General features: G+C 45.0%; 1 protein-coding gene across 22 annotated transcripts in view; it reads left to right on the top strand.

Moving 5' to 3' along the window:
- Positions 1 to 25,031, top strand: part of LOC126987553 (F-actin-uncapping protein LRRC16A-like) — a 108,743-nt gene that overhangs the window by 52,430 nt on the left and 31,282 nt on the right. For 17 of the 22 annotated variants that reach the window (XM_050844615.1, XM_050844616.1, XM_050844614.1 and 14 more), the window contains 15 exons: positions 452 to 585; positions 924 to 1,172; positions 1,554 to 1,571; positions 2,485 to 2,649; positions 2,816 to 2,910; positions 3,898 to 3,948; positions 5,714 to 5,838; positions 6,751 to 6,891; positions 7,091 to 7,272; positions 7,451 to 7,602; positions 8,209 to 8,351; positions 9,469 to 9,584; positions 9,936 to 10,073; positions 10,592 to 10,757; positions 10,919 to 11,077. In XM_050844615.1, coding sequence (XP_050700572.1) covers positions 452 to 585; positions 924 to 1,172; positions 1,554 to 1,571; positions 2,485 to 2,649; positions 2,816 to 2,910; positions 3,898 to 3,948; positions 5,714 to 5,838; positions 6,751 to 6,891; positions 7,091 to 7,272; positions 7,451 to 7,602; positions 8,209 to 8,351; positions 9,469 to 9,584; positions 9,936 to 10,073; positions 10,592 to 10,757; positions 10,919 to 11,077 — 2,034 coding nt within the window. The remainder of the gene's footprint in view (positions 1 to 451; positions 586 to 923; positions 1,173 to 1,553; positions 1,572 to 2,484; positions 2,650 to 2,815; positions 2,911 to 3,897; positions 3,949 to 5,713; positions 5,839 to 6,750; positions 6,892 to 7,090; positions 7,273 to 7,450; positions 7,603 to 8,208; positions 8,352 to 9,468; positions 9,585 to 9,935; positions 10,074 to 10,591; positions 10,758 to 10,918; positions 11,078 to 25,031) is intronic. The other 5 variants (XM_050844602.1, XM_050844599.1, XM_050844613.1 and 2 more) reach the window with 3 other exon arrangements.

Here is a 25,031-nt window from a genome sequence, read left to right as displayed (position 1 = left end):
TCCTCTGTACCATGAATGTGAAGAACTCTCATATAAACCCGATTGATTCCCTTTTTGTCCTGTGGAAAAGTTGATGTGAGTGCCTTGAGAAAACCAACCCAGGAATTGAGGAAGGGATGCTCAGCAGAAAACCGGATAGCGAGATTAAATTAGATTCTTTACTGGAGCCGGATGGACTGAGACAGAGAGGTGGAGAACGCTGGAAAAGGCCTTTGTGCTGCAGTGGAGGAATGACCATAGTGGCTGGTGTTCTTTTGACCTGTAATGTTTTGTATCGCTTCATAGGTCCTCCTCCTCTCGGTCCCCTCTTCTGTTTATTCACACACTGGACTCTCCACTAGTATTTGTTTTAATGTAGGGACCAGCATCATAAGTCACTGTGTATTCTGAGGCAGCCTTGAGCAGTACAAGTCACTGTGTATACTGAGGCAGCCTGTTTGTGTCTTTCCAGCTGTGCCTGACCGTTTGTGACCGCGTGTACACCTACTACACCACCCATGAGGAGAACAGCAGCCATGAGGTGGACACGATGGTGCTCAGCCTCTGCACTGCCCTCAAGAACATCTTCCCCTCGGTTCCACTCACGTGAGTTACCCGGAATGAAGCAGTGACAAGACCCGTCTGTGGATTTCCTTAAATGTGAAGTGCATTGAAAAAGTTTGGCAATATTTTCATTCAAGGACAAGGCAGGAGTATTTTATTATGTCTTGTAAGGGAACTTTATAATGTCTGAACATGATGGTCTGCAGGATATATTGTTTAGTATCATGGGCTGTAGGGCTGCCACTACTTCCAGGGACAGGTTACTGCGCCTTCAAAGGTTGAGCAGGAAAACTGAGGCTCTCAGTGATAAATAATGTCAGGCTTTGTTCCTGCCGCCTTCCCAGTTCTCCTAAAGGTCACCCTGAGCTCTCTCACCCCAGACACATCATCCGCAAGGTGGACATCCAGCCGGCGAAGCGGATGCAGCAGCTGGACGAGCTGGAGCGTGCCACGCTGGGGGGGACGCGGGACATGGGTCCGTGCGGCGGGTTCTCCACGCAGTACATGTGTATGTGTGACTACCACGCGCTGCCCTACAGGGAGGAGGTGGCCTGGGACGTGGACACTATCTACCTCTCCCACGACACCCGGGAACTCTACCTGCATGATTTTGACTACCTAGAGCAGAAGTGAGTGTGTGCTCCTCACCCCTCTCATGTCAGGCGCCCAGCTGGGCCGTGAACTGGCTTTTAAGCTAGACAGTTTTGTTCTGTTTGTTTTGTTTCATGATTGTTTTCTTTTGTCTTATGATTTGATTTTCTTTGTTTGGAATAATTAAGGCAGTAAGGAGAGGGTCAAGTAGGTGCCAGAAGCCTGGTCATGTTCCCAATGTTGCCTTGAGATGGCATGGCCCAGCGAGTGGGCCTCAAGCCTTGCATGATGGCCCAGAGTGTGTTGCTGGCGGGCTGTTCAAGTACAGTGTGTGTGTGTGTCTTAGAGCTAGGGACAAGACTCATTGATTTACATGTGATATCCTCAGGCTCATACAGCTTCTTTTTTAAATGTTTCAGGGGAATGGAAAATAACAGGTAAATAGAATTTTAAATATTTGTTTTAGACTGGACCAATAGTTTCCCTCACCTAAAAAGTCATTCAGTGATGAATGAAAACCTGCACACTAGTGCTAAGTTTGTTTTGGTCCCTCATCTTCCTTTCAAAGCTTGAATAACTGTTAGTGCTTCCAAACCCATACTAACTGTGACATGTTACAAGCAGTTTGCTAGTCATTGCATTATCCCTCACTGTTGACAGTTTCCTTATTTTATAGATCCAGCACTTCTTTAAAAATTCAATAATAGCTGCAAATTTTTGCTTTCTTCTGCACTAATGGCCAGATAGTCAGTTGTATGTACAGTTCATGTTGTAATGATTAATCAAAGTGTGGTAGACTACAAGGAAAGTGGACTAAAAGTGAAGTGGAAGACTTGGTATGTGGAGGAGGGTCAGTTTGATCCCTGTGTCGGCAAGTGGTGCGGGACCCGGTACTGTTGAGGCTGAGGCTTGGGTCACACGAGGAGTGGAGGCAGAGGCACCGGGGTCCAGCAGGGAGCCGCAGAGTAAAGCTGTCTGCTGTAGCATGTTGAGTTGGGACCCTTGGTGATTTGAAGTTTATAGCACCATTAGTCTAGCTCCAGAATGGAATGAAATGTCAGATTGAAGACTGTCCCTGCATCACACTGGCATGTATCATCTCAGTTAAACCTCCTTTATTGATGAAGCCCATGATTCGTAAACCTCCATAAGGGTAGTACCATATAAACACTTGTTAAATGAATGAATAAACACAGAATGCTTCTTAAGAAAACTCACGTCGGTGGTCACTTGTCCACCGGGTGAAGCTGCTGCAAAGATATCTGTTGTTGTGCCTGTCACTGCTGTGGAACATAGAGCCGTGCCACGCCGGGCATCTGAACGGTGCCATCCATTGCCTTGCTCCCCCAGAGACCTGATCCCCATCATCAGCGCGCTGGAGTACAACACGTGGTTCAGGAAGCTGCGCGCCAGCCACAGCAAGCTCTCCCACGAGGCCATCGAGAGAATACTGCACGTGGTCAGCAAGTCACTTAGCTTAGAAGAAGTATATTTAGATAACATTGGTGCCAAAGCGTAAGTTTTTGTCATAATCTCTCTCTGTCATGATGCACTATATTGATCTGCGTAAAAACTACTCTAGTATACATATGTAATAGTACTTATAGCATGCTCCCTTTTCTGAAATAAACACAATTACATGTAAATGCAACAAGATTTTCATGGTGATGTTTTCTTGCAGGGAATTTGCTAACAAGCTGTCACTGGCACTCTTATCCAATAGCAACATTCCATTGCAAAAGTTGGACGTGTCCCACAACCCGCTAGAGGATAAAGGTGAGCGTCCCGCTGGCCCGGGTGTTGGTTGAGGCGGCGGTGGTGCCGGCGGTGGGGTGGCGCTGAGGGCCATTGCCTCGGTGACGGTGGGGGGCACTAACTATGATTGTAGGATGAGGAGTTTCAAAGCATCCCTGCCCTGACACCTGTCCACTTAGCACCTGATGATCTCAGGGATGCTGTGGTTTTTCTCATTCATGTTGTCGTAATTCTACAGTTTCAAATGTATAAATATATATTGTTTTGCTCCTCCAGGGCTGTCACATGCATTGCTCATGGCCTCTAGATCCTATCCTGTCCTCATGAGGTGATGATGTCACCACGCCACATTTTGATTTATTTTATGATTTTTAATTTGTGTTATTTTGATGTGGTGGGATGGAAGGGGAGGGTGGGTACTTTTGGCACTGTTTTCATGAGTGTTCTGGCCTTTGTTTTGTATTACACATCTGGATAGAGAACGTTGGAAACTCTTCTGCCGTGGCCATCCCCTGGTGGGAGCTCCTTGGAACAGGTGTTGATGAAATGATGATGATGATACACGTCTTTTATTAGTATGTGGCTCAGGAGGCAGTGACCCCTTGACCATCTAGTGCCAAGTGCCCCTCTGGGAATGGGCACTTTGCAAGCCCCCTTGTTGACCATGGACTACAACACAGGCTCACCAATCCCAGGCCACAAGATATAACAGGATTTGATTATTATTATTATTTTTTTTTTTATTTAATTTATTTATATATATATATTTTTGTGTGTGTGTGTGAATGCTCTTTTACAGTTTGTGCATTCATGTGTTGATGCATACATATGTTCATACCTACATGCATACATACATACATACATACAAAGAGAGAGAGATGATAATTTTGTATATATCACTGGTGTTTCAGTTCCCAGTTGGCTCTGTTGATGGAACAAGAGGCACAAAACTCCCACTCAGCAGGAGCCAGTTGTTAATGCTTTGGTTTTCTCGTGATCCCCCAACAGGTTTAACCAATCTGTGCGGCCTGGTAGCCAAGCTGTCTCCAGAGGCCGGGGGTTTGTTACCTGTTCATTCCCGTTACTTTATTGCAGTAACAGTACACTTGCAACCTTTGCTGTTCTCTGGCTGGCTGGGATACATCATAACGTGGCCATTTCCTTCTTAACATGGGATGTTGATTTTGAAGACCAGTGTCAGTGCTTTCCTTTCATCTCTGATTTGCTTCATGGAGGCTTTGCACTGAATGTCATCATTAACTGTACAGTACTGAGGTCATAACACTGGGGCTGGTCTTTCCCGCCTGAGGCCGGGACCGGCCGTCGCTGCCTTCCAGGCGTCTGTTTGCTACCTGTGGGGAGTCGTCTAGTCACGTTGTGTGCATGTACTCTTGTGGGTCTTAACACGGCCGGGGATGGTCTCTAGTAACACTTCAAGTGAACTCAGTACCCGGCATTGGTTCTTATTGTTGATCACCCTTCTCCTGAGTAGTGTGTCTTGCACAAGCAGTGTTCTCAACACATAGTACCAAAATTCTCTTCCAGTTGTTATTATACTCATAGAGGGACATAGAGGGCTTGCCCTGAAAATACTGTCTTTACTTAAATGTGGATTTTTTTTTCTGTCGTGGTGTTTTTTTCCACGTCAAGGCTGTTGTCTGTAACACTGTTTATGAGCTGTGGCGTAAACAACTGCAAGAAGAATTGTTGTAGCTAAAAAGGCCAATACTTTTGCAATGAAATATAAAATCTTCTCATTGACTTTTCTTAAAGATATTGGCAACAATTGCCTTAAAAATGTAGACTTTAAAAACGAGAACCACATTGGGTAGAAAATGTTATTAATAATCTGCATGGCAGGGTGGGAGGGGCCACACGGTGGTGCTCACCTTCTACTAGTGGAGACCTTCTTGTGTGTCTGTGTGTGTGAAGGTAGCGGGTTAACCTGCAGGTGATTCATTCAAACATCATCTTACTACATTTGTAAATAACTTGACCTGATTTATCGTTAACTTTACAGTTTATTTCTATTCATTCATATCTTAGTTTAGAGAGAGTCACACCCTTGCCACAAGCTGCATTACCCACAAAGCATCCATCATTGGGAAGAAGTCAGTGCTGTGTGTTTTTTCTCCTTGTTTCAGAGTCTCCAATCTGGTGCTTGATTTGCCCCATGGTTATCACTATAATAAGATACAAGAATCATTACTAGTTTTTATTCTTGCCTTAGCTGTTAAAACTTTCTTATGTAAATGTACAGTGTCCTGTGTTAATCATTAGTTTGTGTAGTCCGGGGTTTTAGTTCAATGTCTTTTTGTTTTGGGTTTGGAGATAACTGGACCTTAAGATGCATAGCACAGTTGACAGCCTCAGGGCATTGTGTGTGTGTGTGGTGCCATGTTCTGGTGGCCCCGTGGCCCAGTCCTGTGACCACCATCACATGCACTGCCTTGCCCGTCCATGTGGTCACGGGAGTAGTGGGCAATAAGTGGGTGTTGTCTGTAGAGGGACAGCTATGATTTTACTTGCCTTTCACCCTGACAATTATTTTTCTTTTGTTGACATGTTTAGCTTCTGGCTCTGTGATTATACAGATATTTAAAGCAACTCTGAAAAGTATCAAGATGCTTTCTTGTGATTGGTTCTTGTTGGATTAATTATTTCCTTGCTTACATAACGTAGTATTATGTGTACAAACATACTTTAAAGGGAAAGGTTAGGCAAAGTTGTTATTGTGAGAAGCTTTCATAGTCTGTATTATAACAAAGAATCTAAGGTTCTCTTTACTTGAAGCTTACCTGATGCTCTGTTTTTTTATTTTTAGGTGCTATACACATTAGTAACCCCATTGGCCGGCAGGCAAAGGGCTTGAGTCACCTCAACCTTTCCCACTGTGGCCTCACAGGCAAGGGTGTCAACATGTTAGCACATTCCCTCTCAGTAAATAAGGTGAGTTGTCACACTTTGAGAGTTTACACTTGCATGAAGTGGACTTAAAATTAGCTCCCATGATTTTTTCCTTCACTTTCCTTCTTTAAACTGTCTATTATTTACCCTCAGTAACTCTTCCTCGTGGAAGTAAAATGGTGTTGTCTGTGCTCTGTCCAGTTGCCTGTGACTCCTGTTCCTGTTTCAAGAGCCAAGATGAAGGATCTATCAGTAATCCCTTGCCACCAATCATCATTGCTTCTTTTTCTTGTGATCAACCCTCTACTTTTTTTCTTTCTTTTTTTACGTACCAGCCCATAGCGCCGGTAGGCTTTCTTGAGGGGCCTGGGTGGTAGTCATCCCCAGCCTGTCATGGCGCAGGCAAGTGTTTTATAGTGGCGCCATCTTCTCTTGGCTCATGCTGCCTCCCGGAACTCGTTCTTGATTCACTTTGATGGTTTCCTCCAGAGTCTGGGTTGGTGGTGGTCTTCAGGACAGCATGTGGGTAGTCTTTAGCCACTCGGCGGTGACTGAAAAATCCCAGGTGGTAGCGGCAGATTTGAACCCGTGGTGAACGTGGTGAATGCGGCGCCTGCACGCTAACCACTCAGCCACCGCCTACCCAGTTATGCATTACTGCAGCACTTCTTACATCCTACTCATTCAGTCCTCCACACACTTCTCTCAGCAAGTCTGCAGGTTGCTGCCTTCTTAAGGCCCTCAGCCTGACAGCCACTCTCCTGATCCTGCTTCAGTGTATTTATTTTCCTCCACTCCATGGTTCCCTGTGCAGACCATTTATATGTATTTTGGCTCTAAGTATTTTAGTTAATTAATATCTTTATTCCTGTACAATAGATACTGAAAATTCAGAAATTTATTAAAGTTTTTGGGTATTAGAGAGTTATCTAACACCTGCATTCTGTGTTTCAGTATATGTGTCAGACTTTAACATTCCTGAACCTAGCCGGTAACTCCTTACGCGATGACGTCAACAACCTGTACAATTTTTTGGCTCAGCCAAACACGCTCAAGACACTTGACCTCTCAGCCACAGAGTGTGCCATTGATGCTGTGAGTTGCACAAGTCTTACTGAGTAGATATTCTTATTCTGATGTAATGAAATATGCAGCTGCATTAATTGTTTGCTAATCTCGTCCCTTGTTATAAATAAATGGTTGTAGTGTTTGCATTGTAAATATGCTACATCTTTTTTGCCCCATTCATTGTGTGGTAATGTTGTAGTGTAATGTAGGCCTCCCTGGTTTCCAGCTGTTTGGTGCATTGTTGCGCGGCTGCACCAGTAGCTTAGCTCACCTTGTCCTGTCGCGCAACAGTTTTGGCAGCAAGAAGAGTCGGGAAATGTTGCCATCCTTCAAGCAGTATTTTACCTCCACCCTTGCCCTTAAAACCCTGACTTTCTCCCAGTGTAAACTCCCATCAGATGCTCTCAAGTAAGTCAAGGGACTACCATCAGGAAGGTGCTGTAGCTATGGTGTTCAGTTTACTATAATTCTTTTGATACAAGATACTCCTGCTGTACCAAAGTTCTTGAAAGTTTGTTGTTAATAATTAGAGTTGTTGAACTTTGAATTTCACTCAGTTTCACGTGTCTCAACCTTTTCTCCACAGAAATGTACTGTTAGGATTAGCCTGCAACGAGAACATCTCAGAGGTTGACCTCGACCTCAGTAGTAATCACCTTGGGGCCACAGGGGCTCAGATCCTGGAGTCCTGCATCCACGGCGTCCGCTGTCTGGCGGAACTGGACATCTCAGACAATGGTAAGACAACGCTGATTGGTGGGAAGCTGCCATTTTAATTAAGCACCAAACATTGGACCATTGATGTTATTCATGGGAGCATTGGTTCAGTCCTTTTAGTGTGCACATATATGGTGCATGTCCCTCTGTGGTGTAGTGGTCAGCAAGCCTGGCTACAAATCCACGGGCAGACGGCAAGCAGCTCTTCCAGTCGCTCATCCTTCCCTGTGGGTTGGTTGATATAATAGGTAAACTGTGGTAACCTGCACACTTGTCCCATGTCCCGGGTAGTGGGTTCTCATCCACTTTAGGCATATGGCCCCAAGAGACTTGAGATGAGTGCCAGTGCAGTGCTCAGCTCAGCTAATGCTTCCCACTTTACCTCTAACAGATTGAAGACAAGGTATGCTAGAAAATTGCTATATTCAAATTAAGGTGAAAATTGCTATATTCAAATTAAGGTTTTTGACAAATCCAAGTGTATTTCTCTTTTTCTTTGATAATTAACTTACTTGTTACCGCCATCCAGAGAGACAAAGACCTCTGACCCGACACTCTCTCCCTCACACTGTCTCTCTCTCTCCGTCTCTCTGAATGGCGGTAACATTACTCCTTGATATCTCTTAGGCCTGGAGACTCAGCTTGGGCCTGTGGTGGCAGCAATAAGCAAGAACAAGAGCATCAAGAAGCTGAACATCGGTCGCAACCTGAACAACATCAAAAGCAAACACGTGTACCATGTGATGGAGGCGGTGGTACAGATGATCCAGGTGAGGCGGCGGGCTGGGCAGCGCCTCACTAGTGTTCATGGGGATAAGGTTCCACTGATTTGGGGTTGTTTTTGTCCCCTGCCTTTTTTTTCAATCTTTATTTTAGTCAGTCTTATTTTTATATCCATTTCTGTTCATTAGGGGGACTCTGCTTGGATCTGTATCATATTGTATTTTCCCCTGATGCCTTTTCAAGGGGACAAGTTCCTTCCCCGTTTTTATTTTTTTATTTATTTATTTATTTTTTATCTGCATTCTCAACTGTGTTCGCCGAAGTCTGGTTGGATGCTGCACAATCTATTTTTTTTCCCTTTGTCTTTATTTTTGTTGCTGGTACCGTAATGTAGTAAGCAGTGATCTCAATAATAATGACCAGAAAAATTTGCTGAGGGTATATACAGTTGCCCCTCAAATAGCACAGTTTCCAATAGTTCGGTTTTGGTTTTATGTGGATTTTCTAAGAAGATTTAATGACCCTGAGAGCCTTCCCTGTGTGACCTTAATCGTTCCCTTCTTACCCCTTCCTTCCCATTCCCTTAACTCCTTCTCTTCTCTTTTTCTTTTCCTTTCCATTTTTAAGTTGCTATCCACCTTCCCCTCCTTTCTGTTTTCACTCCTTCCTTCCTTCCCCGACGGGCAGTAAATTTAAAAATCCTTAAAGATCTTCTATGACAAGCCATATAAAACTGTAACCGAACTATTGAAAACCGTGCTATTTGAGGGACGGCTGTATAATGGTATAAGGTCATATATTCTCATCAGATCTGTTTAACTATTACTTCCTTATACAACTGACAGACTATAACCCCCTGGAGATAATTAGGGCCATGTTACTAAACACCTCATTGCCCAAGTTCACATATTGGACAAGGCTTTCATTGGAGTTTGGGGCATTTCCAGGATTAATTTTGATGCCCCTGGTGGTAGTTTCATCCTTCTTCTGTACCACGAACCTAAAGAAACACTCATTAGAACCTGATTGACCCCCTCGTCGATCTTTAGAAATAGCTGGTATGAAAAGCGAAAATGTCTTATTATACCGACCTTAAGTGTTGTGGAAGCTGTGGAAGCAGATCCTTGATAGAACAGATGATGCAATGTTACTTTTCCCCTCCAGGAGGAAGACTGTGTTCTCGAGTCTCTCTTCATCAATGACTCCCGGCTCAAGACAGACCTCCACAACCTCCTGAATGCTTTAGGGAGCAATCATTGCCTCCAAAACCTAGATATAAGGTGAGACTCAACACCCATCATGGCGTTAACTACAGGAAAATGATGGTGATGAAATTAAGCTGGATTGAAATTGTCCCTCATAAATTCACCCGGTAGAATGTTGATGAAATTTAGCTGGATTGAAATAGTCCCTCATAAATCTACTGACCAAAACATTGATGAAATTTAGCTGCATTGAAATAGTCCCTCATAAATCCACCCGGTAGAATGTTGATGAAATTTAGCTGGATTGAAATAGTCCCTCATAAATCCACCCGGTAGAATGTTGATGAAATTTAGCTGGATTGAAATAGTCCCTCATAAATCCACCCGCCAGAATGTTGATGATAACGTTGATGTATTTCCTTCCAGCGGTAACTACATGGGTGACAGTGGTGCGCGTCTCCTTGCCAAAGCTCTACAGATTAATTCTAAGCTCCAGTTTATAAGTTATGATAGAAATAACGTCACACTACAAGGGTACAGTGATATCGCCTATGCATTACAAAGGTACGTCAGTGTCTGAATGAGGTGCTTTTGTTGTTTACGTGTAGCAGGCTTGTTTGTCCTTAAGATAAAGATCCTATATCACCCGTTGTTCATTGTTGTGTTTACTGTCACTCCACTTAAGGCTGCCATTGCTACATCACAAGAGAAAACTATATATTAAATTATTGTTTTTTTATAGTTAATTCATGAAAGTAGTAAATTGTTTCCTGGATCAAATTAACTTGCCAATCTTAGGGCCATTCTTAAACACTCTGGCGCCCCAGCACACATATTTGACAAGGCTTTCGTGGGAGTTTCGGGCATTTCCAGGGGTAATTTATTGACCCTAGTGATAGTTTGACCCTTCTTCTGTGGCATGAACCTACAAAAACACTCATTAGAACCCGACTGATCTCATTTTTGGCCTTTGGAAATAGTTGATGTGGGAGTCGGAACTGTCTAAGAATACCAACCTTAGTAACAGCTTTCTAATACCAAGATGAATGTTGCACTAAAAGTTGTGTTATTTTATTTTTCAGCAATTTCAGTGTTAAGTTTATGCCATTTCCTGTACACGATGCAATGCTGTGTATGAAGACGGCCCCGGAGCGGACGGAGACCATCATGCGCCGGATCCAGGACACCCTGTACAGGAACGTGTCCCCCATGAAGTACTCCAACGGCCAGGCCTTCAGGCTGCAGCAGGTGGGCCTCCCGGAGCGTGTGTGCGGGGGTGTAGATTGGTGGTAATGGATAGTTCTGGAAATTTGAAGGGGTAGTGCATAGGCAAGTTTGCTGTGTGAGATCCAGTATGTCTGATCCAGTATGTCCCTTACTTACAAGTGTCTGCTGTTCCTTCGCTCCAGGGCTTCTTGCTGAGCTCAACGCAGCAGCAGGTGGACAGGCTGGTGCTGCAGACCGGCGAGGTGGTGCGGACGCTGCGTCGCTCCGGCAGTGACATGGGTGGCTCCAACTCCCTGCAGTGGGTGGAGGGGCTCATCACCGACGCCGACAGCTCCAAGCAGGTAAGTCTGGCCACCTGTCCTTGTGTGAACCTCCTCAAAGGGATGGAGTTAGAGTGTGTGCTCATGTAAAAGTTGACCTTCAAGGCTTGGTACGAGCTATTTGATTTGGATTTGATCAGGGGATGTAATTACCTTCAAGAAAAGGAGTATTCATGTAAAGTCAAACCATTAATCTTGCACTAGATTGTTTTATTATTTAACTTTTACATGAGTATCTACAGTAATTATGAAGATTGATTCCAGGGTGGTGTGTGATGAGGCCACCTTAACCTGTCTGCTGCAATTGTCAGGGATTTGGCCTTCACTGGTAGCCTGGTAACATACACTCCCAGGTCTTTCTCTGCCTCTGTGGTGGATAGTGGAGTGTTTCCCATGTGGTATTGGTGTGCTGGATATCCCTTCACTGGTAGCCTGGTAACATACACTCCCAGGTCTTTCTCTGCCTCTGTGGTGGATAGTGGAGTGTTTCCCATGTGGTATTGGTGTGCTGGATATCCCTTCACTGGTAGCCTGGTGACATACACTCCCAGGTCTTTCTCTGCCTCTGTGGTGGATAGTGGAGTGTTTCCCATGTGGTATTGGTGTGCTGGATATCCCTTCACTGGTAGCCTGGTAACATACACTCCCAGGTCTTTCTCTGCCTCTGTGGTGGATAGTGAAGTGTTTCCCATGTGGTATTGGTGTGCTGGATATCTCCTCCCAAGGTGCAGGACTTTACATTTTTCTTCACTGAATTGTAGCAGCCACTTTTTGTTGCATTCCCGTAGCTTGGTGAGGTCTTCTTGTAGGAAATCTGCAATCAAGGTGTTAATTATACTGTGTCATGCATTCAGTGGTGTTGGGTGCCAATGACCAGCCCCAAGACACACGTGGATCCTTACTGGTTGTATCTGAATGTGACTTGCTATGATTAGGGTGTGTAGGGGCGGTGTACGGGCGGGGAGGGAGGGGGAGGACCGTAAGGGACAGGGGTACTAGGGGAGGGGGGGGACAGTAAGGGACAGGGGTACAAGGGGAGGGGGGGGGGGGCAGTAAGTGGGTGCCAAAGGGGCCAGCCATAAAGAGTGCCTCTGAGGTCATGGTCCCACGGGTACATGATGGCATTTGGAGACTCAGTGCCCTCCTTCTCCTCCTCCTCCTCCTCCTCATTATTGTTGTTATTATTATTTATGGAGGGGACAAACAAGAAGTATAAAAAAAATATTAGATGTATTTAAAGACTTATTTTTTATCGCAAAGAAAGAGAGAGAAAAAAATAGAACAGTTGAATGCTAGGTATTAGATTAGCATTTAAACACTTATTTTTATGACCAAGAGAACATATCAAGGGTTAAAAAAAAGGATAAAATAGACCTTTAAGATTGACACAGAAGAATACCCACACGGGAAAAGATTAAATTAGTTATAAGCTTCACAACATTAGTGGTAGATAGAAATTTGAAGTGTGTTACCAGGGGGAAAAAAAGCTCTAAATGGGCAATAAAAATCTCAAGAAGTTCACATCAGGGAATAAAAAATACTACCTTCAAAATATGACCTGGTGTGTGTGTGTGTGTGTGTGTGTGTGTGTGTGTGTGTGTGTGTGACAGTGATCCCTTTCATCTGAGTCACATCACAGCACTACTCCCATGACGTCACACACACACACACACACACACACACACACACACACACTCTCCAAGAGGTAAAAGAGGGTGGGATGACTGCTTATTTTTGCATGGTAGTTACTCGAGGACAAGGAGGAAATGTTGGGGAGGAGAGGAGAGGGGGGGGGGGAAGCAGGGAGGAGATGGGGGATGGGGGAGACAAAAGGAGGGGAAGTCTGGAGGAGAGGAGAGAGGGGGTGGAAGCCAGTGGACATGTGGTTCATTTTGCGTGGTGGGACAAGGGAGGGAAGGAGGTGGTGGTCAGGTTAGGGTAGGGTAAGTTAGGTTAGGTTAGCAGGGAGGAGATGAGGGAGGGTGGAAGCCAGTGGACAACATGTGGTTTATCTTGCATAGTGGTTGCTTTAGGGACAAGGGAGGGAAGGAGGTGGAGGTCAGGTTAGGGTAGGGTAAGTTAGGTTAGGTTAGCAGGGAGGAGATGGGGGAGGGTGGGGGGCAGGTGGACAATGTGTGGTTCATCTTGCATAGTGGTTGCTTTAGGGACAAGGGAGGGAAGGAGGTGGAGGTCAGGTTAGGGTGACAACATGTGGTTCATCTTCAAGGGAGGAAGGAGGTGGAGGTCAGGTTAGGGTAGGGTAAGTTAGGTTAGGTTAGCAGGGAGGAGATGGGGGAGGGTGGGGGGCAGGTGGACAGTGTGTGGTTCATCTGGCATAGTGGCTGCTTTAGGGACAAGGGAGGGAAGGAGGTGAAGGGGAGGAGTTGAGATCACTTCACTTGGACAGGAGCAGGGGGTATCAAGGCAGTGCTCAATGTATGCCTTGTCTAGGGTAGGGGGTAAAGTTTGGTTATGGTAGGCTAAGTTAGGTTTGGCTAAGATAGGTTTGGATAAGTTAGGGTAGGGTAAGTTGGGTTAGGGCTGTCGTGGGCACCGCTAACCGAAGGTAATCCACTAACTAGGAAGTTAGCTTCACTTACGCTAAACTGCTACACTGATAAAGAAATTAGTGGAAGCAAACGCTAACCACTAACGTTTTTATATGTATTTAGCTTCGGTTTAGTGTTTTGGCTATAAAACCCTTAAAAACAGACCTAATGACCTTAAATATCAACATGTTGTAGCTTAGATATAGAGCTTTCCAGAAAGGTATATCAAATTTACACATTTTTTTACGTTTTCCATAACACTTATTATTATATGTTTATTTCTTGTCAGGTGGAAAATATTATTATTGTTATTAAACCCCGAGTTCAAAATTGGAAATGGAAGATACATTACCCTAAAATACCCAAAAGTTTACCTAATAATTGTCCAGTTACCCGACTGGCTCAACTGGTGCTGTGTCTGCCCACAACGGACAAGAAAAAACCTGTATGAATTTTCAGTGGACTTCAAGTTAGCGGAGAAGGAACTATATTTACCAGAAGCTAAATGGTCCGCTAACTGTTTCCAAAGTAAGAGAAAATGCTAATCAGCGGAACCGTGCCCACCACTGGGTTAGGGTAAGTTAGGTTAGGGTAGTTAAGTTAAGGTTGGGTAAGTTAGGATAGGTTAGGTTAGGGTAGATATCTCTTTATGTTAGGAGGAATGGGTAAGGGGTTATGGCGAGGCAGTGTCCAGTATGTTTCGTCTGTAGGTGAGGATGAAGTCAGGTTAAGTTATGGTAGGTAAGGGCAGGGTAGGAGGGATTGGTAGGGGGATATGGGGAGCTTCTGACCTTCCAACTCTTACTGATTCAGGGCAGCGGGTACTCTATACATAAGGGTGAGGCGAGGTGAGGAATGCTGGGTGCTGGAGGCCGGTGACTAGATGGCTGGGTGAGACTGTCCCTGCTGCTCCTTGCTTCATATTATGGACTAATGCAACACACGCCTGGGGAAGGAGGAGACGGAGGCGGAGGAGGGAGGCAGCCGTGGTATTGATAGTGGTGGTGAAGGGTTAAGGACCAGTGGAAGGCAAGCAGAGGAGGAGAAAGTGGGAAGTGGAAAGGTTCTGTTATCCTACCATGTGGAGACACTTTGAAGGGTTGACGTCTTTAGAGAGATAGAGAATATGATTTTGTAGAGTGGTGAAGGATGAAAACCGTAGAGAGAGCAGAGAATATGATGAAGAAAAGTGGTGAAGAATGTAGACAGTAGAGAGAGTAAGTGGAACACCATCTCTCCTCCTCTAAACCTCACCTTCTCTTCCTCACCGAAACACAGGTCTCTGAGGGGTTGACGTATTTAGAGAGATCATCACCGAAACACAGGTCTCTGAGGCTACTGACAGCAATCTCTACTCTGTTCCCTCCTACTATTTCTATCCTAAATTTGCGTCTACGTGCGCAACGACATCACTTGCTCTCGTACCCACGACCTTGACTCTTCTGACTTTTCCACCATCTGGCTAAGACTTCATTGTCATTCTATTACTAAACACATCTGTGCTGTTTATCTCTTGAGCTGTATCCTTGTCTATTACGTGTATATCTTTGTTTTCATTGTTACCCTACGGAGGAAGAAGAGGAAAGAAATAGAGATAGGTTGAAAAATAGAGTGCGCGTCTTGTGTGGGTTCATAAATGAGGTGCGAGAGTTTCAATGGGGGTTGTTTTCACTGTTACCCTACCACGTGATGTCCCATGCTTGTTGATATTGTCTCAGCACGCGGGGACGCTTATCTAGGAGGGTTAAGGAGGAAGAAAAGGAAAGAAATAGAGATAGGTTGAAAAATAGAGTGCGCGTCTTGTGTGCGTTCATGAATAAGGTGTAAGGGAGTTTCAATGGGCGGGCCATTTTAGGTCTCAAGGCGGTGGCATGAGATAGCCCGTCTGCTTGCTCTTGGGGTCTGTTTTGTTTGTTTTTCAGTTTTTCTTGTTGGTTTTGTTCATGGTATGGTATTTTTTTAATTTTTATTTATTTATTTATTTTTTTATTTTTTTATCTTGTGCTTCCAACTACAATGTCTTCCTTTCCATACTTTTTATCTCCTCTACCTCCTCCTCCTTTTCTTCTTCTTATTCTTCCTCTACTTTTTCCTCTTCTTCTTCCTCTACTTCTTCCTCCTCCTCCTCCTCCTCCTCCTCCTCCTCTTCCTCCTCCTTCTCTTTTTCATCCTCATTCTTCTTCTTCATCTCTTCTTCTTCTTCTTCTTCATCTCTTCTTCTTCTTCTTCTTATTATTATTATTATTATTATTATTATTACTATTATTATTATTATCATCATCATCATCATCATCTATACTTTTCCTCCTCTTGTTCTTTTCGTTATTCTCATTCTTATTCTTTCTTGACGTTATATCCATCATCATCTACCCACAATCTTTTCCTTCCATCTTCTAATAATTTTTCATCATCATCATCATCATCATCTTCTATGCCTCCTAGTGACAGCATTTTCAACGGGGACATTGTCTAAAGTAAATCCTCGAAATGGCGCATCGTAGAGATAAACAAACAATACTAAAAGACTGATGCTTGAGTCTATATATATAAAGAGATGGAGAGCGAGGCGTGAAGTATTCTTAGAGGCGAGAGGTATTGGGGTGCGCAGCGACGATGTGGCGATGGGGAACTCACATGCCTGTCAGGAGAGGGTGTAAGTGGCTCCCTCCCTCCCTCCCTGTCTTTGGTAAGGGAAGGGAAGGGAGGGAGGAGAAAGAGGGAGAGTTCAGATGAAGAGGAGGAGGAGGAGACGTAAGGGGAAAGGGAGAATAGATTGAGAATAGATTAATAGAGGATAGAGTAGAGAAGGGAGGAGGAGGAGGAGGAGGAGGAAGAAGAAGGAGAGGAGAGTTCAGATGAAGTGGAGGAGGAGGAGGAGGGACGAAGAGAGAGAGAGAGAGAGAGAGAGAGAGAGAGAGAGAGAGAGAGAGAGAGAGAGAGAGAGAGCATCTGGCAACTCTCCTTCGCATTCGTCTGTCAGAAAACAACAACAACCCCAGTGACAACAACAACAACAACAACGCTGGCAAAACAAAGGAAAGCGTTACTGATACAATACACGGAGAAAGATTTTACCGGGAGACTTTTTTATTTCCTTTTCCTCCTCCTTTCCCTCCTCTCTCCTCTCTTCCTCCTCCTCCTCCTCTTGCAGTCAGATCTTTACATAAGAACATAAGAACGTAGGAGTCTGCAAGAGGCTGGTAGGCCTATACAAGGCAGCTCCTTTGACCCTAAGCTCCCGTGTATCTAACCCCACCTAATATCGCTGTCCATGAATTTATCTAATCTATTTTTGAATGTGACAATTGTATTGGCACTCACCACATGACTGCTAAGCCGATTCCACTCATCCACCACCCTGTTAGTAAACCAATTTTATGAACAGTTCCGGAGTGTCATTTAAGCAATTGTTGTAAGAGGGGTTGTTCCTACCTACACTCAGAATACTACACTTCCCTACATTGAACTCCATCTGCCATTTATCCGCCCAGTCATACAATCTGTTTAGTTCATCCTGGAGAATACTAGCGTCCTGATGACTCAATTACTCTACCGATCTTGGTATCATCTGCAAACTTACTGACATCACTACTAATTCCTGTATCTAAGTCACTGATATAAATAATAAACAAAAGTGGACCTAATACCGAACCTTGTGGGACCCCACTCGTAACACATCCCCAGTCAGATCTTTTACCATTGATTTGCACTCTTTGCTTCCTATTGCTAAGCCACGCCTTGACCCAGTTCAAAACTTTACCCTCTACTCCGTGAGCCTGTAATTTAAGCAACAGTCGTTGGTGAGGAACTTTGTCAAACACTTTACTAAAATCAAGATAGATTACATCATAATTTTCATCTCTGTCTACCGCCTCAAATACTTTATTGTAGAAGGACAAGAGATTGGTGAGGCATGACCTACCTTTCGTGAACCCATGCTGCGAGTCGTGAATTAAGCTGTGTTTCTCTAGATGCTCCCGAATGTTCATGGCTATTATGGAATTCAGCATCTTGCCTATAACCGATGTTAAGCTAATTGGGCGATAGTTTGAAGCAGCTGACCTGTCCCCCTTTTTGAAAATCGGCGTCACATTAGCTACTTTCCATAGGCTGGGCACATAACCAGTATTTACCGACATCTTAAAGATGTCGGTTAGTGGGTCACTGAGTACATCACCTAATTTCTTTAATACCCTCGGAAATATCCCGTCAGGACCTGGCGACTTGTTCTTCTTAAGCTTATCTATCTCATCCTGAACTATTTGTCTGGTAATGATTATATCCCTCAATTTATCGCCATCCCCGCCCTCGTACACCTGAACCCTTTCCGGAATAGTCGTTCGATCCGCTTGTGTGAATACTGAAAGGAAGTAGTCGTTCAACAATGTGCTCATATTTTCGTAATTTTCTACTAGCTCCCCTGTGTTTTCAGCGGTCCAATTTTCTCCCGTGTTTTTGTTCTATACATCTGAAAGAAGCCCTTAGGATTAGTTTTCGCCTCATTTGCTACTTTGATCTCATAATTCCTTTTTGCTACCCTGGTGTTCTTCTTCACTAATCTAGATAGTGCGACATACCGGCCCCTGAGATGTGTTTCACCATTCTTTAATTTCTGATATACATTCCCTTCTTTAACCCTAATTTATAGAGGAGGAAGATTGTATTGATAGATGTCTTTATTTATTTATTTATTTTGTTATGCTGTTTCTTCCTCCTCCTCCTCTCCTCTCTCCTCTTTTTCCTTTTTTTCCCTCCTCCTCTTCCTCTTCCTCTTCCTCTTCCGGTCAGTCAATAGATTTTACCGATAGATATTTTATTTATTTTTTTCCTGCAGTCTCCTCCTCCTCCTCCTCCTCCTGTCCTACGTTAGTTCAGGAGGTCATTATAGAAGGGCTTGGTAGTAATGTCACCTGTTCTGTCCATTCCCATTTCAATCTCTTCTTCCCGTCTCTTTCTCCCCTCCCTGTGTTCTATCTTCCCGTCCACTTCCCGTCCCTTCCATCTGTTCTTCCTCTCCCTCCCGCTTCTCTCCCCGTCTTCTGTCTTGTCCATATCCCTTTCATCTCTTCTCCCTGTTCTTCCCGTCTCTTTCTCCCCTCCCTGTGATCTGTCCTCCCGTTCCCTTCCCGTCCCTTCCATCTGTTCTTCCCCTGCCTCCCGCTTCTCTCCCCGTCTTCTGTTCTGTCCATTTCCCTCCTCCTCCTGTCTCTCCCCTCTCGTTCTTCTATCCTCCCGTCCTTCTGTCTTCCCATTCCTTATCTCCTCCCCACCTTCTGTTTTTTCCTCCCCTCTCTTCTTCCTTCACTCTCCACCTCGCTCTCGTGCAGGTGTCAGCCAGTGGTGGAGTGGGCAAGGGAGTATGGGGGGGGGTAATTTAGTGACCACCACCACCACCACCATCCCCACCCCCACCACTACCACCATCCCCACCCCCACCACCACCTCCACCTCCTCCACCTCCACCGCCACCAAGTCAATGTGTGAGGCTGGGCACCGTGCCACTCCCTGCCCCCCTCCCATGTCACACCACTTGCTACCACCACCACCACCATATCCACATACTCCACCACATCCTATTACTCATATAACACGTCACCTCCACCTACCACCTCCACTACTACTACTACTACTACTACTACTACTGTTAATCTACGCTACGTCTAAGGCTTCTTCTAACTTTCTCCACATAATATCAGTCTCTACCACCACCACCTCCACCTCCACCACCTCCACCTGTTCCTCGTCTATTATTTTCATCCATTCATCCATTCATTCACTCATCCGTACTCACGTTGGGGTGTTGGGAGTCGTGAATAATTTTTGATGCTGGAAATGGATAGGGATGAGTAATGCCTCGAGGGTGGAGAGGAGAAAAGGGAAGGAGGGATGGGTAACTCTCTCTCTCTCTCTCTCTCTCTCTCTCTCTCTCTCTCTCTCTCTCTCTCTCTCTCAAAATTAACATAGGTAAACATTCATGATTATTGCGTTATATAATGGTGTTAACGCACTTTATCCACACACACACACACACACACACACACACGCACACATGTACCTATCCCCCCCCCCCCCCCACACACACACACACACACACACACACACACGTCACCCCTTGAGCCAACTAGCTATAACAAGACGCGTGACCCCAAAGATGGACAGTCCGTATACGTCTTGTCCCGAGGCAGCGCGCACACCTCCCAGCAGGCCGCGAGGTGGGATGAAGCGTGCATAAGGGGCGTAGAGAGTGTTAGAAGTGTCACGGCCGCCGCTCAGCTGTTCCGCTTCACTAGGGGGTCGCGGTGGGCTCGACTGGGCACTCCTCAGACACCTTCGTCGGGAGAAAGTACCGGCGTGAAAGTGTTCCTGTCTGTGTTACGGCCGCGGGTGGTTGAAAAGTAGTGGTTCTAGTAGTGGTGATGGTGGTTGTTGTGTTGGGTGGTCTTTCTATCTCTCTCTCGTGTTTGTGTGTGTGTGTGGGTGTTTAGTGAAAGCTCTGTGGTTCTCGTACGGTGCTTGCTTGATTAGTGGACGCGTGGAGTTGGAGGTGGTGCCGTGGTGGTGGTGGTGGTGATGAGTGTTCAGTGTGATGGTGGTGGTGATGGTAGTCAGTGTTCAGTGTGGTGATGGTGGTGGTGGTGATAAGTGTTCAGTGTGATGGTGGTGGTGATGATAGTCAGTGGTCAGTGTGGTGGTGGTGGTGGTGATGATGGAGGTGCGATTTTAGGGATGGCCCGTGCGTTGGTGATGGACGCGTGTTTTACCCAATGGTTGTCGGCGTGGTGGTGGTGGTGGTTGTAGTGGTGATGAGTGTAGGGGTTGCTTTCGCTGTTGTGGTGCTACGTGAAGCTCAATCATTACCCCCCCAAAAATATTAATGGCTGTGATTACTGTGGCGCTGATCCGAGAGGGAGGGAGCGTCAGCAAAGAACAGTGATGTGACGAACCGAAAGAAAACAAAACACAAACGACGAACCGAAAGAAAACAAAACACAAACGACGAACCGAAAGAAAACAAAACACAAACGACATAAGCAATAGGAAGAAAAAAAGGAAGTTATAGATGACATAATATTTTGAGTCACGTCGGAAAAAAAAGAATAAAGATTGAAAGAACATCGAAGAACAGTGACATAGAGAGATCGAAAGAAAACAAAACACAAACAACATAAGCAATAGGAAGAAAGGACGTTATAGATGACTTAATATTTTGAGTCACGTCAGAAAAAAAGAATTAAGATTGAAAGAGCATCGAAGAACAGTGACATAGAGAGATCGAAAGAAAACAAAACACAAACGACATAAGCAATAGGAAGAAAAAGAGGAAGTTATAGATGACATAATATTTTGAGTCACGTCGGAAAAAAAGAATAAAGATTGAAAATGCATCAAAGAACAGTGACATAGAGAGATCGAAAGAAAACAAAACACAAACGACATAAGCAATAGGAAGAAAGGACGTTATAGATGACATAATATTTTGAGTCACGTCAGATTGATGCAAAAAAAAAAAAAATATAGAGAGACGAAAAGAAAACAAAACACAAACGACATAAGATGACATAATATTTTGAGTCACATCGGAAAAAAAAGAATAAAGAACAAAAGAGCAACAACGAGCAAATAACAGTGACATGAAACCCGAAAGAAAACAAGGAAGATTAGCATTAGGAAAAAGAAAGTAATAGATAACAGATGTCGGAATATTTAGCCACGTAGGAAAATAATAGAGTCAGAGAGAGCCTTGAAGATTCACACTAGAGCATTCGCTTGTATATTATTCAGTTCAGAGGTCTCAGTGAATCCAAAAACAAACAAGGCAGTCATTGTTATCAAGTGAGAGAGCGATGCTGATGTTGATGGTGGTAGTGGTGGTGGTGTTCAAGGGTGGTGGTGGTGGTGTTGCCTTGGCTTCGTGGTGTTGAGAGCCGACTGGGAATCATTTACCGTCTCATTAACTGCCATTAGTGGAAGGAGGAAGGCGGTGGAAGGAAGGGAAATCGTGAGAGAAAGTCGGAGTTTGTAAAGAAAAGAAGAAACGAAGGAAAATAATGGAAGGAGGAAGGAAGGGAAGACGGGAGGAAATTGTGAGTTTTTAAGAAGGAAGGGAAGGCGGGAGGAAATTGTGAGTTTTTAAGAAGGAAGGGAAGGCGGGAGGAAATTGTGAGTTTTTAAAGGAAGGAAGAAGAAAGCGTCGGAGGAGAAGGGAAAAGGGAAATCAAATAGAAGGAAAAAAAATGCGAGACTGAGAAGGGAAATAAGAAAGCAAGCAAAGGAGAAAAATAATAGAAGGGAAAGAGAGTGTGGGAAAAAGGGAAGAAAGAAAACAAAAGAAAGGAGAAAGAGTAGAAGGAAGGAAGGAAGGAAGGGATAGAGAGAGATTGATGTTGCGTATAGGAACCCAACCATCAAATTATCAAGAGGCAAGAAGGGGAGGAGGAGGAGGAAGAGGAAGAGTCATCAGAAAAGGTGGTTGATGAGTCACTTTGGATCGTGAACAAACAACAACAAAAAAAAAAATGACCTCGCTTCTTGCTTGCCACGACTATGATTATTATTGATATATCGACCGTGTGTGTGTGTGTGTGTATGTGTGTGTGTGTGTGGAGGCTAGAGCGCAGTTTCCACTTCGCTTCGTTTGCATACAACACTCACACGTAACCTTCGCGCCCAACCTTGGCTTTCATGAGGCAACAACATTGGCATCTCCACACGGCAACTTCCCATCCACCCTGAACCTTCCTCGCTCTTGTCTTCCTCCGCCCCCGCCGCCGCCAATACCTCCGCGCTCCTCGTCCAACCTGGGAGACTTAGATACTTAAGTCCAACCACCAGCTCAGGATTCACAAGTGTTTCGATCCATCTGTTATTACCCCAGAACGAGAATACGAGTGAATCTTCAAGTCTCTCGTGTTAGAATCAGAACCTATCGCTTATCCCATGCGTGAAAACAGTAGCATCAATAGTAATTTGTGTGTCTCGTGTGTGCGGAAAGATAGCCAAGCCTCCCGTCCGCTCTCCATCGTTGCCTTAGTGTTCACGGCCCGCATACAACACCAGAACGAGACTTTTTCGAACCAGTGAATCGTGTGAACTCTTTGTAACTTTAGGAGTAATTTGTCTCGTGAGTGCAGAAAGATACCCAAGCCTCCCGTCCGCTCTCCATCGTTGCCTTAGTGTTCACGGCCCGCATACAACATCAGAACCAGACTTTAGCGAACCAGTGAATCGTGTGAACTCTTTGTAACTTCAGGAGTAATTTGTCTCGTGAATGTAGAGAGATAGCCAAGCCTCCAGTCCGCTCTCCATCGTTGCCTTAGTGTTCACGGCCCGCATACAACACCAGAACGAGACTTTTTCGAACCAGTGAATCGTGTGAACTCTTTGTAACTTCAGGAGTAATTTGTCTCGTGAGTGCAGAAAGATAGCCAAGCCTCCCGTCCGCTCTCCATCGCTGCCTTAGTGTTCACGGCCCGCATACAACACCAGAACGAGACTTTTTCGAACCAGTGAATCGTGTGAACTCTTTGTAACTTCAGGAGTAATTTGTCTCGTGAATGTAGAGAGATAGCCAAGCCTCCAGTCCACCCTCCATCGTTCCCTTAGTGTTCACGGCCCGCATACAACACCAGAACGAGACTTTTTCGAACCAGTGAATCGTGTGAACTCTTTGTAACTTCAGGAGTAATTTGTCTCGTGAGTGCAGAAAGATAGCCAAGCCTCCCGTCCGCTCTCCATCGCATGCAACATCAGAACCAGACTTTAGCGAACCAGTGAATCGTGTGAACTCTTTGTAACTTCAGGAGTAATTTGTCTCGTGAATGTAGAGAGATAGCCAAGCCTCCAGTCCACCCTCCATCGTTCCCTTAGTGTTCACGGCCCGCATACAACACCAGAACCAGACTTTAGCGAACCAGTGAATCGTGTGCACTCTTTATTAGCATCAGGAGTAACTTGTATATTTTTTTTCTTTTACAACAAAGGAGACAGCTCAAGGGCACAAATAAAAGGAAACTAATAAAAAAAAGCCCGCTACTCGCTACTGTGTGCGAAATAGCCTCCCGTCCACTCGCCGTCGCAAAACAGAGACTCGTACGAACTCGATCTTAGCGTCAGGAGTGTTGCTTGTGTCGTGTGCGGTGAACAACCTCTCTCTCATCCACTCCCCTTTGCGTCGTGTATCTCGGTAACCTTGTGTGTAGTGAAGTGACGGACAAGTGCCGGCCGCCAGGATGGAGTGGAGCACCCTCATTCTCACCTGTCTCGTCGCCTACCTGGTGTGGAAGGTACGGTAATGTATCTCTTAATGTCTCCTCTCTCATGCACTTCCTTCCCTTGCCCTGACTGACTTTTCTCCGATCAAGGGTATAGCCAGAATAGGATGTAGGTTATAGTGGAGAGGGATACAGTTGGGGAAAAGGGAAAGATATTAAGGTCGATATTACAAGACTTTCACTTCTCACATCAGTATTTCTAAAGGTCAAAGAGGGGGTCAATTGGGCTCTAATGAGTGTTTCTTTAGGTTCACGGTACAGAAGAAGGGCAAAACTACCACCGGGGTCATAAAACTACTCCTGGAAATGCCGAAAACTCCTACGAAAGCCTTGTCAAATATGTGTTCTTGGGCGGCGAAATGATTAGCAATACGGACCAGTAGGAGTGTACAGATTATGGTGTAGTTTCGTTGGCTTACTCTTCTACTAATCAAAGGTATAACAAGAAGAGGAAGTATCAGTAGGTGATTATCAGGGGGCGAGGCATCTCCTGTTTGGGTTATAGGGACGGTGAAGGAATGGATATCGCTGCTGTTTTGTTTTACTTGGTGTATGTCGTGGGTTGAGTCGCTTTGTGGTTTGTTTATATCGAAGTCACACCCTCCTTACTCGATGCTTGGTTTGAGGTCATTCCCCTTTCATTGTGTCCACAGTCCGTCATTCTGTACCGGGGGAATGGTGAAGGGAATGAGGGAAGGGGGAGGCAGTGTGAGAGGGGGGGGTGTATGTGTGTGTGTGTGTGGGGGGGGGGGGACATAACCTAGAAATAACACATCTTCATTACTGGATGCTTGGTTTGAGGTCATTCCCCTTTCATTGTGTCCACTAGTCCGTCATTCTGTACCGGGGGAATGGTGAAGGGAATGAGGGAAGGGGAAGGCAGTGTGAGAGGAGGGTGTGTATGTGGAAGGACATAACCTAGAAATAACACATCTTCATTACTGGATGCTTGGTTTGAGGTCATTCCCCTTTCATTGTGTCCACTAGTCCGTCATTCTGTACTGTGGGAATGTTGAAGGGAATGAGGGAAGGGGGCAACAGTTAAGGGGAGGGTATGTGTGTGTGTGTGTGTGTGTGTGTGTGTGTGTGTGTGTGTGTGTGTGTGTGTGTGTGTGTGTGTGTGTCTGGGGGGAGGGGAGGGGACGTCACCTAAAT

Source organism: Eriocheir sinensis, chromosome 65 (genome assembly GCF_024679095.1).
Source record: "Eriocheir sinensis breed Jianghai 21 chromosome 65, ASM2467909v1, whole genome shotgun sequence".
In the NCBI taxonomy this organism is placed as follows: domain Eukaryota; kingdom Metazoa; phylum Arthropoda; class Malacostraca; order Decapoda; family Varunidae; genus Eriocheir; species Eriocheir sinensis.
Note: the sequence above shows the minus strand (reverse complement) of the source record. Positions and strands in the feature narration are given on the sequence as shown.